This window comes from Nothobranchius furzeri, chromosome 17 (genome assembly GCF_043380555.1).
Source record: "Nothobranchius furzeri strain GRZ-AD chromosome 17, NfurGRZ-RIMD1, whole genome shotgun sequence".
NCBI classification, from domain to species: domain Eukaryota; kingdom Metazoa; phylum Chordata; class Actinopteri; order Cyprinodontiformes; family Nothobranchiidae; genus Nothobranchius; species Nothobranchius furzeri.
The window spans coordinates 50,403,900-50,424,525 of NC_091757.1; the positions used below are offsets into that span (position 1 = coordinate 50,403,900).

Genomic DNA, 20,626 nt, shown 5'->3' on the forward strand with positions numbered 1-20,626 from the left:
TGTTCTCTGGAAAGCGGCTTCAGGGGCGGGGTAGGGGGCAGAAACAGCCAAGAGTGACGCAAACCATTTTATTATATTTGCTTCCTGACAAAAAGAAAAAAGAAGAAGAAGAACGCAATCGTGGGCAGCTTGGGAGCTGATCCAGAGAACTGCAAAACAAACAAGTGACATAGGAGCAGATGGATCTGTATGGAAAGGTAAGATCAATCCTATTTAAACATCTGATAAAATAATCAAACCTAGGGAGGGTCTTATCGCGATATCTGGATGCTACGAACTAAAATCTCAGCAAACCGTCCAGCTGCGCACAGCTGCATGTTGAGTAATGTAGTTTAATATGTGTTCAAAAAAACCCCGCTGTGCCTCAACGCGTCAACCCACTGAAATTAAAAACTACAACCTCCTTTCTTCCTCTTTACCCCCGTGACGTAAGAGCTACGCACGGCACGCGCCGTCCATCCCCTGCGCTCGCGCTCTCACCGTGGCAGATCCGGAGTCGAGAGGGACAGCTCCCAGGTGCTGAAACTGGTCGGAGACGCACCAGCGTTCGCGTTTAAGAGTCAGAAAATAAAGCCGAATTCTGCACAGCAGGGGCAGACGCGCGTGCGACCGAGGCCTTCGAAGCAGGTTTGTTCACAAAAACGTCATCAGCGCGTTGTTTTTGCGTCAGTTTCTCCACGGAGACGTGCAAGAATTTCACCAAATGATAAAATGACCTCCTACCCAGAACTGCTGTTCTGACATTAGCGGGCAAGTAGCTTCATGCTCAGCCAATACGGCATAATTCCATACCAAGATGGATGTTTGTAGCATAAAAAGTTAAATATAAACGGTGATGTTTTCAAATTGGTGTCCTTGCTGCCAACATTATTGATAACCGGGTTTTTACATACACGGAAGCTAGCAGGATGTGCACGATGGGAGGTCCGGCATCTTTTAGTTATTGCGGAGGCCAGATGGATGCACGTTTTTGTTTTCGGTTTATTTACTTATTTATTGGTAGAATTCTCGATTTCCTTTTCCAAAAAATGTTACCTTGGAAGATGAGATGCGTTATTAGTCTTGTCCTCTTGAGGTACTGACCGCTGACAGCTCGCGCGGAAACGCTGCTAACGAGGAAGATCAATTTCTATTCTTCAAGTACCCCGTGCACGATTGTGAGCTGCAGCAGTTTTATTTTAGCAGCACGTTTCCTTTCATTTGACTTCAAGTGGGCAGGCTTTCTAGAATGGGAAACCAATTTTATTGGTAGTGTGAAAGTTTACATTATTTAATTGTAGCAGGGGGGAGAGGGACCACCATATCTTAAATACATTTATTAAAAATAAAAAAAGTAATTTGCATTGGTTGAAGGGATTATTTTGAATGAAAGAGCTTGTAATCTAATGCTCATTATTAGAGCAACTCGCCATGTTGGTCATGCTGGTTTGCCTAACGCAGCCTTCTGTCATCTCTGATCCTGAGGCCTGTACAAGCTGGCATTTTTCATGTTTAGTACACAGTACTTCAAATTTTCATCCTTATTCTTCTAAATCTAGACAAACCTGATATTCTGTACAAATAAATCCTTCACATAATATTATTCAATCATGAAGATACAATTGTTGTGGAGAACTATCTTGAAATCCTTCATTTAGCACAACTTGTGGATGAAGTCAAAGCAATGTTTCCAAATCCTTCCTGGGGTTTATTGCAGATGGCTGCCACTCAGGATGTCAAAGGGAAAGGAGAGGGAGGAGACCAAAATTTTGACTACATGTTCAAGTTGCTGATCATCGGCAACAGCAGCGTGGGTAAAACGTCCTTCCTGTTCCGCTATGCCGACGACGCCTTCACTTCAGCCTTTGTCAGCACAGTGGGCATCGACTTCAAGGTGAAGACCGTGTACAAGAACGACAAGAGGATCAAACTGCAGATCTGGGTACGAAATATTCTCATTAAACATTCAAAAGTGTCTACTCGCCACTCAGTCTTTGTTTAATCAACAAAACGTTTTATTCTACTCAGTTCTGTTTATTTATGTTGTGCTAAATCACAACAAAAGTCACCTCAAAGCACTTAAACATTCCAACTGAGTGCAGTTCATTATGCGAGTTAGTTAAGTTTTCTGTATAAGGAAACCCAGCAGATTTCATCAAGTCACTGAGTTGTTGTGTCAGAGACTTTACAGCAACCCCCATACTGAGCAAACATGTAGTGACAGTGGAAAGGAAAACGCCCCTTTAACAGGAAGAAACCTGTTTCAGTATGATCAATACTTATCAATGCTGAACCATTAAAATTTGTCCTTTTTCTGTTTTCCCCATTTAATTAACACATCTGTCGCTTTTTGTCCATCATGTCTCATATTTTTCTTTGGTGATCAGTATGCTGTCAAGATGCTGTGACTGTTTCAGACCCGATTGCATTAGATAGCAGAGGATCAGCAACAATGAAACCCATGCTTTTGCTTCACGGAAAGGGATACTGTGCAACCTTTTCATATTTTTAAATAATTGTCTTGAGGCAGTATGTGCCAAAATAACCCTTTTAAAGGGTTAATGAAAAGCTACTCAGACCCCCCAACGCCCTTTGTGGCTAGAATTTTACACAACTTCAGCGTGGCGGGCCGCCACCTGTGGACTTAGAAAATGTTTTGCTGACATACCTGGCGCTGCGGTCTGCTTCCAGCACATTTTCGGCATGTTTAAGAATGTGAACACCGCTGATTTGTTTAATTTAGTGATGAACCACTTATGTAAACACTAAGGAAGGCTGGGGAGACATATCAGCAGCGAGGGGATAAATTTCACTTCTGGCTCTACTAAATGGACACTAGGGGGTGCTAAAAGCAAGCCAAAATGGCCAAGTGTGCCTTTAAAGCAGATTTCTGGAATTTTTTGCCAGAGGGCACCATCTAGAGGCAGAAAAATACATTGCACCCTAAGCCGCTCTTTAGCCTCATGTTATGCTATTTATTCATATATATATATATATATATATATATATATATATATATATATATACACACACATATATATAATGTAATGTAACCCTACACCAGTACATCCGGAAATGCACGCTCACTCTGAGATTGACATCTGTATGTAAGCAGATGTCTAAACCTAGCGGCTAATGCTATGTGGCATTCAGTTCACATTGCACGAGGCTCGGCAGGACAGGGGGTGGGCCTAGCAAATAAATTCTGAGCTATTGCCTACATTATACAGGGTAAAACTATCACTTTTATGGATTTCTAAAAAGAAATCACACATAATTCCTGAAAGAGAGGCAACTCCCTTGCTAATGTGCTCTTATTGTCTTGGATTTTCAAGAAAATGACAAACCATACAGAAACCCGCAGAAAAGGACTTAAATGTCTCAGCAAACCTTTTTAAATGCTTCTTTCAGCACAGTATTTCAGAAGTTAGTCCAAAAACTGCATTCAAAGTAGGTGACTCGTTGTTTCTCAAATTTTCAGGAAAAGTCTATAACGCTCCGATTGTGTGTGTGGAGGCAGGTGGAAATCTCAGTTACTGACAGGAAACTAGTGAGCGTTATTGCGGAGCACAGCAGCAACGAACCGAGAAGCAACACCTTCCTCAGAACGTGTTGGAAACCACAGAACATCTGAATCTGTTTAATTAGGAGTTCATCCAAGCTGCTGAAGCAGATTGTCTCCTAATACCTCTGAGTCAGTCAACCGAAATTATTAGAATTAATTCTGGTTTTTTTTCCTGCCTGTTTTTTGTGTGTGCCGGTGTCGGTACAGGATTGGCTCGGGGTCCTTCGACTGCCGATGACGTCAAAGTAGTTGATTGGCTGAACATGAAGCTTACGGCAGTTACGTTATCACGTTATGATTTTGATTGGTCAGAACAAATTTGCGGTTGTAGTCTTAGCGGTTGTAGTCCTGTAGTCCAAAAATCAACACTTTTTGGAGAAAATATGTTTAAATTTCTAAAGGAAATGTAAAATATAAGCAAATGATAAACGGTGACCCTCAAAAGCTCTTGATGTTGATGAAATGCGGCAAAATAAAATATAAGAACTTTATTGAAAGACACCAAGCAATATTTTGAGTCAAAGATTGTATTTAGATAACAACTAAGGAAATATACAGACGAACTCCACATTAATACAAACAGATATGGCTTCACATATAAGAACTGTTCTATTTTTTGTCAGTCCGATGTTGGTTTTATGCAGTTTCACATTCTTTACAAAACAAAGATAATATTGTGTTTTATTAACAAATTACAATTATAAAGAAAACATTTAGATGTTAACAAACAAGAATTTATTATCAAAACTGCTGATGTCTTTCCAAAACGTGTGTGTGAAAGCCGAGTAGAGTTGCAGTGATGTGACGTCATCGGCAGTCGAAGGACCCCGAGCCAATCCTGCACCCGAGCAGATCCTGCACCGACACCACAATTAGCCAGTTATTTAGCATTCTTGGCAAATAAAAAGCTGAAGAAAAATCACTTCCACCAGATTGTGAAAAGTTGTGCTGTAGCACACAGCCAGGTTAATGTGTTCATCATCTGAAGTATAAAGGGTTGCCCCTTGCACCCAGATAATTGAGCTGTCTCTAAAGAGAGCTGAGGATGCAGCAAGTGGCCTTTTAAGGTGATTGAAGTTGGTTTAAGTCGTTGCAGTAGACACACATAATGCAAAAGGAGCCGTTTGAGTAATTAAGAGGCTGTGGTGAAGTGATGGCCATTTCATGAAAAACAGATCCACACATCATGACGAAGACTCTTTATTTGCCACCGTCCGACTCTGCTTGCTGCTTTCCTCGATTCCTGCTGAGGTTGCAGCTACAAGCACAGCTTTTCAAAGCGCTCAAAATTTCAAGGCTCAAGCAGATTTTTTTTGTCCTGTTCCAGTCAGTCTTTTAAAGACCAAATTCACAGAGAAAACATTTTTGTACTTGTCTTTTTTTAAACATTCAGTGACTGACGAGGCTGAATGTGAAAACATTCTTCTACCCCTATTTCCTGCATTAAGGTAGAAAATAGGCGGGAAAATGCATGATTTGATTTCAGCATTTTGAAGGTATTTTGTGGGCATTTCACATCTGGTGGAAAGCAGGGGTCAGCATCCAGGAGAGGGCAAACTGTGTCTTGGCTAGTAGAAGCTAACAGTTAGCATTAGCAACTCCACAACATGGCAGAACTCCTTCAGGCCTTCAGGCTTGTGTTAAATCACTCAATGTCCTTTATTATTCATTGATTTATCCCTGTCTTATTTACTGTGTAGAGGTATGGGGTAGCACTTATAAAACATCTATTGTACCCTTGTCTATCATACAGAAAAGAGCCCTGAGAGTCGTTCACAATGTTAGATTTAGAGAACACACTAATCCGTTATTTATATATTCAAAAATACTAAAATTTCAAGATTTACTTTGACTATATACAGCGACGTTCATGTTTGAAGTGCATAGGAAATTATTACCAAACACATTGTTAATGCTATTTATAAAACCAGATAACCTATAGAATTTCAGATACAAACTTAACTTTAGGCATGCATATTTTAGAACAACGTTAAAGTCATTTTGCATTTCTGTTACGGGTGTAAGAGTTTGGAATAAGCTAAGTGAGGATCTAAAGCAAAGTCCCTCATTGCATAAGTTTAAAGAGAAGTATAAAAAAATTATACTAATTAATTACATGGAGGAGGAGGAAAAGTTGTAACGATGTTGCATTTGATTGTAATTGTCCATTGTTGGTGAACTGGGAGATGTGAATATTGGGGGGGGGGGGGGGGGGGGGGATGACATAAAAATTGTAAGTTTTGTTTGTGTGATTGAGGATAAAACATGTTATAAGAAAATGGCAATGACACTCAGTGTAGGGAATATGTTTTTTGTTTTGTTTTACCTTTCTTGAAATTTGATTGGGGGGGGATTATATAAGCTACCAGAGCTTCTTTCCCTTCCTGTTGAACATGTTCTACATACATACATACATATACATACATATATATATATATATATATATATATATATATATATATATATATATATATATATATATATATATATATATATACACATGTATGGGTTTCTCTTTGAATACTTTTTGAATACTTTAAATTGTCTATTGATTTCCATGTTCAATAAAGACACAGAAAGTTGATTTGTGGAGATAAAACATAAATGTTCAAAAACAGAGTCAGTGGTAGAGCCACGTTGCTGTTAGCCAATCAGAGGCGAGATTTCTGAATATCATGAAATGAGTAAAATTTCAATTCCTCCTGTTTTCTGCCCTTCACTCGTTCAGCTAACTTCTACTTCCTGACACAAGAACAGAAAACGACTCGCGAGGCTTTTATTCACACCAGAGGCCGCAGCAAACGTGTTACGAAAAACGAGTGAATGAGAGACATGGTTATTCTGCACAGACGATGCAAATGCAATGAGATTGTTTTTGCATTTTTATAAAGCTCGTGTGTGTGTGTGAGTGTGAGTGGATGGTCTACAGACTGAAAGCTCCATCTCTGCAGAGCGGAAGGTCAGATTTGTCCTCGGGCTATAACAGGCACGCTGTTGCAGCCATGTGCAGATGAACAGAGAGCAAACGTTCTATGGCGGACAGAATCCAGAGCAGCCTGTTGGGTGTCTGTTTAACAACAGCCAAGTGGAGCAGCCAGAAGACTTCAGCCATGAATCACAGAAGCCTAGAAACACACTTGTTGTGGGTGTACGAACAATCCTGCAAACACACAGTTCCAGCAGGAGTGAGATTTACTGGGACTTGTTATTATGCAACAGGAAAAAAACAGAACAATAGTCAAATATCTGGTGCACTTTTGTATTATTTAGCTTTCACCCTGACATCTTGTAGCTGTAATCACTTAATTAGCTTATCCGCATCGCCGTCGGCGGCACACGGTTACTCAATTTTAAAATCATCTCACTTCTATTTTTAGTCCTTTTCTTGTGAAGCAGATGTCACGAGCCGAGCTTTTAGTGCCGCACCAGTGAGTCTTTAACATAGCCTAATGATTATTTTATTGGGGAAAGAAAAATCAATCTCATCAACAAAAATAATACAAAGCCAGCAAGGCAATTTGCATAATCATTACTTCCAGATCATGAGCGCTAACTGTGGCTGTAACCTTATAATAGTTCTGTGTGTATAAATAGCAGCGTGTTAATAATGAAAGTGTCTGCTCAGTCATAATACTGCTGCGGATCGGTGCTGTGCAGGATCAGGTCAGTGTTTCCAAGCTCCGCAGTGCCTACTTTAAATCATGTCATCTGTGTGTAGGACACTGCAGGCCAGGAGCGCTACAGAACCATCACCACTGCTTATTACCGCGGCGCCATGGGCTTCATCCTCATGTACGATATCACCAACGAGGAGTCCTTCGGAGCCGTGCAGGACTGGTGAGTTCAGTTTTATCATTTAAAGGTCAAATATTTGTCAAACGTGTTCATGATTCCTGCTTTTGACATCTTATCTCCTTTTGTTCTCTTAGTGAGGAAAACAGCGTCTGTTTATGAATCTGTGCAATCTGACCCCTTTTGTTCGGCGTATGTTTGTCAGGCTCACAGACAAAAGGGGAACTTGCCAAGGTCACATCTCTGCCCCAGTCATGAGTCAAACAAGCTGGCTGAATAACAGCGCCAAGCCAAATGTCTGTTATTTCTGATACACTTGTGTCTGAACCGGGATGTGCAAGGCAGCTTTCAGTTGGTTGCAAAAACTGGGTTTCTGGGCTAGCGATGCTACACTAAACATCACGAAGTAAGCCAGAAATGGTTTTGATTCGCATTTATTAGGATCAGGTGTCCGATGTTATGGTTACAACACAGCCCAAAGAGACTCTTAGGGTAAAAGGGCGCCTTATTTTTTAGAAGATATGAATCAAATTGTTTTAATGAACTTAAAATATTTATTGGCCAGATCATGCAATACTATGCTAAGCTATGCTATGCAATCTCCTTCAAGCCCCATGAGATGTCTAAGCTGCAGCTGTTACACACCTGCTCAGACTCTATCAAAACCTGGATGGCTGGGAGCTTTCTTCAGCTGAATGAAGATAAGACTGAGATCCTCATCTGTGCCCCAGACAAGCTGGTTCCCAAAGTCAGAGACTCTCTTGGTCAGCTTGCTTCTCACACCAAACCTTCCGTCAGGAATCTTGGCGTAACCTTTGACCCTGGATTCTCATGTCAGTTCTCTTGTTCGCTCTTCCTTCTTCCATCTCAGGAACATTGCTAAGCTGAGTCCCATTCTGTCCCGCTCTGATCTTGAGACAGTCCTCCACACCTTCATCTCCTCATGCTTAGACTACTGTAACTCTCTTTTCACGTGTCTGAGCAGAACCTCCCTGAACCGTCTACAGGTGGTTCAGAACGCCTGTGCTCGGCATCTGACCAAGTCCTCCAAACACACCCACATCACCCCGCTTCTCCTCCAGCTTCACTGGCTGCCAGTCAACTTCAGGGTTCATTTCAAGATCCTGGTTCTGGTCTATATGGCCTTACATGGACAAGCACCATCTTACATTGGTGATCTTCTCAGTCCCTACACCCCCAGCAGGTCCCTGAGGTCCAGTGATCAAAGCCTACTGGTTGTGCAGCACCAGGCTAAAGACCAAAGGTGACAGATTATTTGCTGCTGTGGCCCCCAGACTCTGGAACTCTCTCCCCCTGAGCCTGAGATCAGTGGACTCAGTGGTCTCCTTCAAAAAGCAGCTGACAACGTGTTCAAGCTGGCTTTTGTATGACCTTCTTCACCCTCTCCTTGTTCTGCTCTTCCTACCTATTCCATCTTCCTCAGGATACACTGATTTCCCTCTTTCCTATTCACTCTCTCTCTTTCTTTACATTTGAATCATAATTGTCTATTTTTTGCTCATTTTAATTATATTTGTAATCATTTTCTAAATTCTTTTTCATATTTTTACATTTTTTGTTTTTGTGAAGCGCCTCGTGATTTTTATCTTGGGAGGCGCTATAGAAAAGATCTTTTCTTCTTCAATGCAATGCTACACTATGCTATGCTACAATACGCTATGCTACACTGCGCCATATTAGGCTACTCTATGCAATGCTACACTATGCTATGCTACACTGCTCCATATTATGCTATTCTATGCAATGATACACAGTGTTTTGTTATGCTATGCTACATTATGGATACATTACACTATGCGATGCAATGCTACACTATTCAATTCATAACATAATGCTATGCTACGTTACTCTATGCTATGCTACATTACGCTAAGCTATGCAATGCTACACTACGCTATGCTACATAATGTTATGCTATGGTATGGCATGCATAGCTACATTTAATCTTTTCTGCATCTACTAATAGACTGTACGTCAATGTTAAAGAAAGTTTTGATGAAAAGTTATAAAAGAAACACATTTTTTAATATCTAATTTTAGATTCCTTAACAGCCTCTGTTCAGAAAAATAAGTACACATATTATAAACCTTTACACAGCTCTAAATTTTGTATTACAGTTATATACACAGTATTCTAGCACAAATGTCATCAAGAATAGCTAAATGTAGCATTTATGGTTCATCCAGGTGTCAAGTGAAGCAGATTTTGTTTAGATTGGAGCCATTTTAGGTCAACAGAGAAACATTTTGGTCTGTCAGCTCATTTGTCCTGTAGGACATAAACACAATTACTCCAAACAGAGGACATTTAAGCATTTGCTCATCATTTTCATGCAGAAACACTCTTCAAATTCTAACAAAAGGTTCTCACATAGTAATCAACATATGCCAAAAGCATACGTATATAACCATAACCTGACTTTTGCTATCGCCTAAAATAAATAAAGTGCAGTATTTAGCTCAAAGGATACTTTCTATTCTCAGCAGCAACGGAGTTTAAACGCTCCGTGTGATCGACCTGATTCAGATTAATTTCCTGTCACTGTAAACAAAAAAAGGCTTTCATGTAAAGACAGGTCAAACCCAGATGCATCCATTATTCTTTTAAGACCTCTCTGACTCTTTGACAGCACGCTGCTGTCCGAGCCATGTCTGTGATGCTTATCTAATTAAAGGAGCCAATTGTGTCACTGGCAGTGACAGTCCCAGAGGGTTAACCGACGTAGCAGACGGAGCACAAATCAGTCAGCTCCTGACAGGCAGGAAGCTTCCTTTTGATCCCCCACCTAACTGAAACGTCGTTGTCCACGGCATTCATTTTACTTTCCCTTTCTCTTGTTTTTTTTTGTGACAATGTTGAAGAAGGGGAAAAAAGAGGTTGCCATGGTAATGGCTCCATCCCAACTGAGGCGGAATTAGGCTTGTGACATGCTCGTTTCATGCCTGAGTCACAGACAGACCGGAGAAAAGCTGTAGCACTGACTCAAACTATTGAGCCAGACTGGTCTCGACATGATGTCCAGTACCTGGACGGTGATGGGAGGAACGCCGTGCATCCTCCGTGCCCTTGTTGTTTTCTGTCTTCTGTTTTCAGCCAGTGGTGCTTCTGCTGCCCTACTTTCAGTCAAAATGCAACTCCACTGGAAAAAAGAAAAGCATGCTCTTAAAATTTCTTCCCTCCTTTTGAGCAGCCTGCAGACGTGTCTGACTGAGCCCTTTTGACTCGGTGTGCAGGGTCATATTTCCTGCAGAATTCATAGGATGCATCATAGTAAAAGTGAATTACTTGAATAAGATAACTGAAAAAAAGTCATTTTTCTTGGTTGACTTTAATCAGTGTAAACAATCAAAGCTTCGGCAAAAGTCTAAAGACTAAAAGACAAAAAAGTAGAAATTTTATTTGCTCACCTAGATCGTTCTTTCCCAAAGTAAACATTTTGAAAAATGTTTTAACGTAAAATCTGACAATCATCCATCTTTATTCCTAACGGCAGATTCTTAAAAAGTCTGTCACAGAACATTAAAAAACAGCTTCTTTCAATAAATTGGATTTTCAAAGCCTAGAAAAACATGATGCTCATTTTGTTTGTGTGTGAAATGAACAGAATCCACATAAATCATTAAGAGCAAGTGGCAAAACCTTTGAATTATCCCTTAATGATAAAAAAAGTCCTGAGCAGTCTGACAGCTTCAGACACAGAAGTGTGAAAAGCATCTATTGCGCATAAACAAAACGTCTGAGCATGAAATCGTTGCATATTGTCAGTACAGAGATAAGTGACCCACTTTTCTAGTGATGCATTCAGTGACTCAGATGTTTCAAGGGAACGGAGATGTAATCGCTGCCCTTGACCGGTCCAAATGGTGAACGAGAATTACATCAAGTTCTCCTGCCTTCCATCTTTTTGTTTGAAAGACAGTTTCACAAAATGAAACAGAGCTGTGATATTAATGTGTGTGTGTGTGTGTGTGTTTTGTACAGGTCGACCCAGATAAAAACCTACTCATGGGATAATGCACAGGTGGTGCTGGCTGGCAATAAGTGTGACATGGAGGAGGAGAGAGTTGTCTCGGTGGATAGTGGCAGACTCCTGGCAGAACAGTTGGGTAGGTCACACACCAGCCTTACACTTAAAGGTAGAGTGTATGCTTTTGGAGAAAGTAATCCAAGCAAGCTACAATTTAGAAATTGGGTCAGCGACCAAAAACCACGAACAACAGGTAAAACTTCCAAAACCAGCTTCAAACCTCTTCAGTTATGCTCAGCTTTCTCCTTCAGTTAAATGTTCTGACAGAAAGGAACATTTCATCAATTGCACTAGCAAGGCTGACTCAAGTATAACTTCCTGTTTAGCTACTCTGAGCCCTGAACACGCCATTAGTGCACATAGACGTGAATAAACCTCCCACCCTATTGAAACTCACTCTCGCAACATTTCTGTGCTTCTGTTTCACTTCAGAAATAAAAAAAAACTGCTGAATAATTACCTCTTTTACCAGGCCTTTAACCCCATTAATTTATCTTAATTATTTGTCTGATTAGTTTTCTTTCCTGCTTTTTTCCCCTTATTTTTTAAATAATCTTTGAATAGTTTTTAAAAGCGCTATATAAACCCCCCCCCCCCCTCTCTCTCTCTCTCTGTATGTATATATAAATATATATATATATATACATATATATTAAACTTATTAAACAGAGGACAGAGGGCAGTTTGATGGGTAGATCATGATCCAATCTATGAGAACAGGACGATCTCTATGATTGGATACAATTTTTCCAGGATTTTATACTTCAGTAACAAAGAAAATAATTAATTTGTTGACAAAACTTTTAAAATAATACTAGACAGTTTCCTGCTCCTCCACCCTACTGGTTGAAAGTGAAATTAAAGCTGTCGTAAACAACCCTGCTGCAGCCTGCTGTAGCTAGCGCTAACAGCGAGCTAACACCAACATGAGCCAATTAATACAAAGATAAACCACAAAGTTAAAATATTCACATTGTTGGAGAAAAATATCATTACTTACAAGTCCAGTAGCAACAAAGCCAAGCCACCATGAGTCTGTACTTTTGTACCCGTGGATTCGGACACACATGTAGCCTCCTTTAGCTTCCTCAAACTAGCATAGGCCACTCTCATGTTCACTCTGGTTTTAGCTCTTTGCTTCACCTCCAAAGACAATACTCTCTTATTTTCACTTTCAGGCTCTGTCATGATGCCAACAGAAAAAGAAAATTTCTTTTTTTCTCTCTTTTTCTTGTGTTTTTATTGATGATCATTAAACTGAAAATGCTAACTGCTAGCATTACAGTTAACAGCCATAAAGCAGGTATAGAGTGCCCCCCAGGACACTACCCACTCCACAAATCTATCAGGTGTGGTTTTTGGTCAGCAGAGGGCTGCAGAGCGGTGTCAAATATGAAATTGGGCAAGTTTCTAACCCAACAATCACTGAGATCAATGTTAAAGCTCTAGCTTAGAGTTTAAAAACTATCTTGTATTACTTTAATGTATTGGTTGTCATCAGTATGTGATGAATGAGCTATCTGGCAAAAAATTATCCAGAAAACCACTTTGTACCTCACCTTTAATATCAAATGGACACAAACATGCCTATCCTGCCTATATTTCATTGTTTATGCTCTTACCCAAAGGTTTTGAGTTCTTTGAAACAAGCGCCAAGGACAACATCAACGTCAAGCAGACCTTTGAACGTCTAGTCGATCTCATTTGTGACAAGATGTCGGAGAGCCTGGACACTGATCCGGCTGTCACCACGGGAGCCCCCACCGCCAAACTGACAGACAGCGCTCCCCCACTCCAACAACCCGCATGCAACTGTTAGTGAGCGACGCCTCAGAGCAGCACACATCCTGATGGGTGGTAGAGTGAGCAGCATTATCACTCTGCTAGTACTGCCTTCTCCGGACTGCAGTTCAAATTTTTCTTCTGTAGTAAAACAGCAAAAAATAAAAAAATTGAAAAAAAAGAACAAACAAACAAGGCTGTCGCGTTATCTCCTGACTTTATCACCATACATAACGAGCAAATAACCAGAAAAACAGTCACAGCTAATGTAAAACGTGCAACATCACAGGTTAGCTAGAACATAGCGGAACGATATTCTCATTATTCAGCTACAGAAATGGTAATACACTTATGTGATTGGCAGGGTTAAATCGTTCTTACTCATCCTGCACAGGTAAGACCTTTAAACTCTTTAAGACCACAAGAGATAGAATCAGTGAGTGCTTCAATGAATCAGTTTCTCTGTGAGGTGTGAATTTTCCTTTAAATGCCTTTTTTTTTATTTAACCTCATGTAGCTGCCAGATCTTTTTGATTTACAGCAACTAGATGATGTAGCGGCTTTTTCTTTTTTCTGTACAGTAAGTGAGTGTGAATATGCATGAGTGTGACGTCAAAATACCATCATAGAAAAGAAAAAATTAAATCATCTACCTTCGGGGCAAAAAAGTGGCCTTTTAGAATTAAACATGGCCTCTGTAAGTCCCTCTGTTCTGTTGGAATGAATCCATTCTGTTTAAGTATGATTTCTCCCTCTTGGTTTCTGTAATAACACCAGAAAATCTTAAAAGCAACTCGGTTGTCATCCTCAGCTTTTCCAGTTTGATGAAAAGAGCATGTTGCCAAAAATGAATGAAACAAACGTGCTGTTTTATCTAATAGACCATAACCAAAAGTCTACATCCCCTGATCCATGTGACTTCATTTAATGAAACTCTCATGCTGTCAAAGCACAATCAAGTGTTTCAAACAAATGTGTTCTGGCATGGAATAAACAGCCATAATTTCTGAGTCAGCATGCTTTTGTGCTGCAAAACTTAAACCCCTTCTTGAAGAAACAAACAAAAAAATCAATAAGTTGCTTATAAATCCTAGAAACACACCCTTCTGCAGACAAACTAATCTCTTTCATGAAAAGTCCACATTTAATCAGTTATTTTATTTGAAATATATACAAAACTTTTTGTGCCAAATCATTTTTTTCATGAATTTTGTTTGTTGCATAGTTGAATAAAATCAGAAAAAAATGCATGAAGTCCGTCCTCACCCGTCCGTGTAGATTTATATAATAAGACACTGTATATAATTATATCACTCTGTGTAACAGATTTAGAAGCATTTTCATAGCACTTGCTATGAGATGCAAAAGGGCCAATAAGTGCAATATTTTATGAATTAAATTATGTAAATAGTTTCTGTCCTGGAGTTCGATTGCTCCTGTCTGTTGTGTGAGAGTGAAGGTAGGTGGTTCTGAAGATATTGCATGCTCTCTGAAAAAGGGTCAGTGGAACGAGTGACTCAATTGTGTGTGCAGGCGTGTGTGCAAGCGTGTGTGTGTGTAAGCGTGTGCGTGTTTACCTGCCATATTGCAGAGATAAATTACAGTTATAAAGTGTTTGTGTATACCTTTTGTACAACTGTATTTGCGTGCTGTATGCTGTTCCTGCTATCTGTTGGACGTCGACTGTCCTATTATCTTGTCAAATGCAGTGTTATTGTGAAGATAGTCAGGGAGATAACATAGTCCATGCCATACACTGTACTGTTAAAAGTCTATATTAAAGAAAAATAATAATTTTAAAAGGGAAACAAGTTCAGATTCTGCACATGTGTTTGAACACGTGACCTGTGTGTTAGCATCTGTAAGTGTGTGATAGTTGTCGCCATGGAACCAATTATAGTAGATCCAAGATTCATTTCAAGGAAAAGAATAAGGACTGTCAAACAATCGGATAGAAAACCTGCTTTAGGAAACTTTACACATTACTAGTTATATTTCTTGGAGTGCAAATGAAGTAAAAATAAAAGTATGTTTTTGAGATTATAGGAAATAAATTCAAATTCTATCAAAGGTGTGTGTCTTCTGTTTTCTGGTTTTCATTGACTACAATGAGACATAATGGAGGAGATGGGATGAAATGTTGCTACATATTTTAGAAATGGCCTGCGTTTGCTACAAGAGTTGATTTATTTCAAGGCAACAGCACCCCCAAATGTCAGTTAGGCAGCAGTTCATCCTTTATTTTTTTTTCATTCTCCAGCCAGAGCAAAATCCAAATCATTCTGCCACAATTTTCATAAAAGCACAAGAATAATCATAAACGGTGAGTAAAGTTGAGTATAGCTCATTTAAATTAGCTCATTAATCTTGTTTGTATACCTAAACCAGCAATTCTCAGGTTGCAATTTTTTGTTACTGTTATTTTGCACGTCAGAAGGTAAAAAAAAATGTTTTGATTTGACTGCAGGTTAATTTCTACTCATTTCCCATTAGTTCTTTGTTGTATTTTTATTTTGTAGATTAACAAAAAATGTTTTTAATTGTGAGGCTTGAGACTATTTGAGAAGCATTCATTCGGAAAGTTTTCCCAAAACATATCTGATACAAGTGTTTTCCTCTTTCTGGAATAAATGAAAACCAAACAAATTATTATTATTATTATTAATAGAACAGCAGTTCACAAAGTTAGGGATGTGAACCTATCAAGGATAACAAGGCACCAAGTTGAGGGTGTTCAGATGACTGAAGTAAGAAATTAAAGAAAGCAAAAGAGTATTACTAACACCATACCTTAACCGTACCAATACAGCATGTAAAAGTTACGAAAGTTACAAACTGTAATTTATTTCACCAACGTGACCTCGCATTAACCTGTAAAAATAGAGGTAAAACAAAAAGGTGCAAACTGAGCCCAAATGTGGCAGCAGCCTACCTGTGGGGGAGAGCTGCCTGGAAGGGATCAGGTGTTCTACCTTACCCCAATCAGCAAGGTGTTTCAGGTGGACTGCCCTGATTAGCCACAAAATGACCTACAGGGTCGTAACAGATTGTCTGTTTTGGGTCCACTCCTGTTTTTACTATGTATCTAAACCTTCTTGGACTGATAATTCATTCATTTCATAATGTTTTCTATCACCTATATGCAGATGACATTCAGCTGTTCTGCTCCTTTAAGGATTCTGAGTTTTGTAAACTGAACTACTAGAGAGTCTTATCAGCTTTCACCGGCTGGCTAGAAGATAACTTCCTTCAGGTAAACTCTGACAAGACTAAATGTCTGATCATTGCCCCCTGAGAGCGTGGTTCCTCCTTGGGTGTTGCTTTGACCAATAAGAAGCCACTCAAAAAACAGGTCTGAAACTTTTTTTAGTATTTGAGAAAAACCTCCAAACTGTGAAGGTTGGTGTCAAAACATGAACTTGAAATGGTTCTCCATGTCTTTATCTCCTCCCATCTAGATTACTGTAACATTTTAACAAAAAAGCCCTTGACCACCTTCAGTTGGTCTAGAACTTTGCAGCGAGGCTCCTAACTGGAGCAAACAGAAGAGCACACATCACTCCTATTCTGATGTCTCTGCACTGGTTACCCGTTAACTTTAGAGTTCATTTTGAAATCCTAGCAAGAACTTTCAGGGCTCTACACAGTCAAACCCCTCCCTATACTACTGAACCGTGAAAGCCGTATGCTGCAACCAGAGCCCTCAGGTCCACACACCAGAAAATTCTAGAATTTCCAAAGACCAGATGTAAAAGTCGAGGTGGTCGCTCTTTCCTGGCTGTTGCATCCCGACATCCCAACTTTAGAATGAACTTCCTTTATCCTTACATAGTATTGACTGTTTGGTCCACTTTAAAAAGCAACCGAAGACCCTTTCATCTTGAACTGCTTTTACTTAAATCTTTTGCGTTTTCTTAATCTGAATAATGTACGTATGACCTTCTGTTGTTTTTGACTTTATGATCTTTTAGTGTTGTTCATTATGAAACACTGTGATTTTTATTTCTGTGATAAGTGCTATGTAAATAAACTTTATTTACTTACATTAAACCTAGAGTAACATACATTCTTACAAAAAGTAAATGTATACCTTTACATTTCAGCAACTAGGTTTAGTGGAACTAGTTGACGCCACTTAAAGGTACAATTTGTAAGACTGACATCCTGTGGTCAAATGTGATTACTGCAGTTCATTTTTATGCAAAACTATAATAAAAATTAATAATAAGAATACTAATAATTATAATACTTTTTATTTTAGGGCACCTTTCTAAGACCCGAGGCCCCCTTAAAACAAATATAAGAACGTTTAAAACAAACATTAATGCTACAGTTATAAGCAAAGCAGTGTAAAAGAGCTCAAATCTGTTAAAATCTCTATCCAAAGCAAAAATGCCTGCTTGAACAGAAGTGTTTTGAGTTGTCTCTTAAATAGGGAAAAGGAAACTGCGTTCCTGATGATTATGGAAAGTAAGGTACAGAGCCGAGGAGCCTGTGGCTGAAAGCTCTGCACCCCACGGTGGTAAAACGACCACGAGGAAGAACACGATGAAGACCTGAGCGTGATCTTAGAGAACGGGAAGAAGTTGAGATGTTGAGCATGTCACACAGAAAAGACGAGGCTAGACTCTGAATACACTTAAAATGGGAGAATTTTAAATGTAATCTTGGTTTCTTTTGGCATCCAATGTAGCTGTTGAAGAATCGGAGTAATTTGTTCTCTCTCCAGTAATGAGGCGAGCTGCAGAGCATTGATGAAAGTACAGAGAAGGCCTAAATACTATAATATAACATTTAAAAAAAACTTTTATATCTATTTCTATAAGCAGAAGTAAAAATAACCCACACTGAAACCAGAAACTCAAGAGTCAAACACAAAACTCCATTATCGTTGCTGTAATAAAAAGGCAACACACAGCCAGCGAGTAGGCAGAATCAACCCATGCTTTTAAAATATTTCCATTGCATATAAAAACTTTTTAAATTCATTTTATTGTTTTTTTAGATAAAGTCGTATGATCTACAGTGCTATCCAATAGACTGTGATTGACAAGGAATCCAGTAAAATAACATTTTAATTGTCCTGTGAAACGTCCAGACAAGTTGGCATTCTAAAGACAAAAACCCTCAAAAACAATAGTCCTGAAGTCCTTTTTTTTTTGTTTGGATCGTGTTTTCTCTAAAGTTACAGTTTTTCCTTTCAAACCGTAAAAAATAGAACAGATAATGGAAAAAGAACCCACTATTTCCATTGGTCCAGGGCTGTTTCAAATCTACAGTATGTGTGTCAAAATAAGAGTCCTGGTTTCAGGACAATGATGCAGTCCACCCCCCAATCAGTACAGAAATACACCAAACCCCTCCTCTGTCCCAGCAGAAACATGCGAGTGGTTTTAGGATATTGCAGGTAATGCGAGTGAGCACGTGGGCCGAGCATAGATGAGCAACACGCCGTCAGTGTTTCAGCCGTAATTAATGCAGCAGTGGCTGAACATGCAGGCGTGTCTCAAAGCCTCTGTGCTTCGTAGGGGCCATGGCCGAGCAACCAAACACACACATTCCACTGCTGCACCAAGATTCTGTGTTTGGAGCGGCGGTCAGAACAAATCTAGACCAATCGCTCACGTGTCAAGAGCATTTTGAGCGTGGAGTAAAAAGTGTGAGTGATGTCAGACCAAGTCACCAGCAACTACAGCTCTTGGACATTCGGGTGTAGGCCGCAATCACTCGTGTGGTAAATCTTTGACTTGTGGTTGACCCGAACCTTCCGAAGACCTCTGCACCCATTTCTGTTTGGCTGTGAGAATGAAAAGGCAACTCTTCTTCAGGTGATGTCAGGCCACCCCAGGACAAAAGATTCACCAATGCAGCAGAGGAGAACTAGAGAATATCAATTAAAAAAAGGCTAAAATAAATGATGTATTGAATTTAAGGCACAGCCCATGGGCCAAGGAACAGCGTCTTAAAAAAATTAACATTTTGGCTTTCCCTCTCTCCCCTCTGAGCTAGTTCTCAGCTAAGCAACAGGTTGACAGATCGTTTTTACACCGACGCTCCTGTGTAATAAACATTATCTCAACAAGAGGTACATAATACAGCCACGCCATCACCAAAAGGGATGATAAGAATGAACCATTTACAGCAAACTGCATTATGATAGTAACATTAAGAATTATATATTATGTACAGCACAATAAATATATGCTTGTAAACAGCAAAACAAAAAACAGGATTTTCTTTCTTGTTATTACAGGTAAGGGCATTGGGTGAGGATGGAAAAAAAAGTATTGGCACAAATTGAAAGTTAAATTAAAATGGCATATATTTAAAACAAGAACTCTTTAAAAAGCTGTGTGCAGTATTTCAAGTTTTTTTTTTACATTAGTAGATTTTTATTCTAAAATATATTATGTACAGGGGGATAAAAGTAATTCGAGGTTATTTCTAACTGGCAAGCCTGTTATGTGGTCTATGAAATCTTAACTGTACCACCTTTATGTTACAAAACAACATATAGAAAAATATACCAATAAGTAATAACATCAGGTTTAAGTGATGAAGGTGTAAATTATGAAAAACTATTTTTATGCCTAATGCTTATGACCGTGTTTAAGAATGAGTGGGAAAAAATATGATTTTTTAATGTGTTTAATGATTAAATAAGTGCATTAAGAGTATCCACGCCTTAGTGAGAACTACGCTCTGGAGCTGATTGTCTTGTTGAAAACAAAGACAATGAACTAGAGTATATGGTAGAATGGGTAAATGAATATAAATACGATAGAAATAAGTTAAGTTCGGCTGCACGGTGGCGCAGTGGTTAGAGCTGTTGCCTTGCAGCGAGAAGGTCCTGGGTTCGCTTCCTGGTCTGGGATCTTTCTGCATGGAGTTTGCATGTTCTCCCTGTGCATGCGTGGGTTCTCTCCGGGTACTCCGGCTTCCTCCCACAGTCCGAAAACATGACTGTTAGGTTAATTGGTCTGTCTAAATTGTCCCTAGGTGTGAGTGTGTGTGTGTGCATGATTGTTTGTCCTGTGTGTCTCTCTGTGATGGACTGGCACTCTGTCCAGGGTGTACCCCGCCTGACTGCCCGTTGACCACGAGGACAAGCGGGTTCAGAAAATGGATGGATGGATGGATGGAAAAGTTAAATTCAGCTAAATGAGTGACGGAAAGTTGTTATAAAATCAACCCTAACCCTTCTTTACGCTGGACGTGAAAGCATTGTAAAGCTGTGTGTTACCCATGAGCTCATTCCCAACCAGGGGCGATTCTGACATGAAACGGGAGCGAAAGCGTTCCAAACAGCTGATCCCGTGAGGTCACAAAGTCATGTGGAATTGCAAGACAACACGTGATTTCAGAAGTCCACACAATAACAAGCAGGGAGAATAACAGCTGCGTGCATCCAGAAAGGCTTCTGTTCTCTTTACATCAGCTGCAGAAGATTCACTGGAAA

The 20,626-nt window shown here is 39.6% G+C and overlaps 1 protein-coding gene across 2 annotated transcripts; it reads left to right on the forward strand.

Moving 5' to 3' along the window:
- The first annotated feature begins 53 nt into the window (after positions 1 to 53).
- Positions 54 to 13,319, forward strand: rab3c (RAB3C, member RAS oncogene family). 2 transcript variants are annotated; one of them, XM_015972826.3, is made up of 5 exons: positions 54 to 197; positions 1,697 to 1,921; positions 7,263 to 7,381; positions 11,340 to 11,464; positions 13,014 to 13,319. In XM_015972826.3, exons 1-5 carry the CDS (start codon positions 180 to 182, stop codon positions 13,202 to 13,204), a joined length of 678 nt encoding a protein of 225 aa, XP_015828312.1. In that variant the 5' UTR covers positions 54 to 179; the 3' UTR covers positions 13,205 to 13,319. The 2 variants fall into 2 exon arrangements, with proteins under 2 accessions (XP_015828312.1, XP_015828313.1); XM_015972827.3 differs by lacking the exon at positions 54 to 197 and adding an exon at positions 457 to 627.
- Positions 13,320 to 20,626: the final 7,307 nt, after the last annotated feature.

Bases quoted from the DNA above. Each gene is read 5' to 3' on its own strand.
- rab3c (XM_015972826.3), top strand. The intron at 1,922-7,262 runs GTACGAAATATT...ATCTGTGTGTAG, and splicing joins GGATCAAACTGCAGATCTGG to GACACTGCAGGCCAGGAGCG. The intron at 7,382-11,339 runs GTGAGTTCAGTT...TGTTTTGTACAG, and splicing joins TTCGGAGCCGTGCAGGACTG to GTCGACCCAGATAAAAACCT.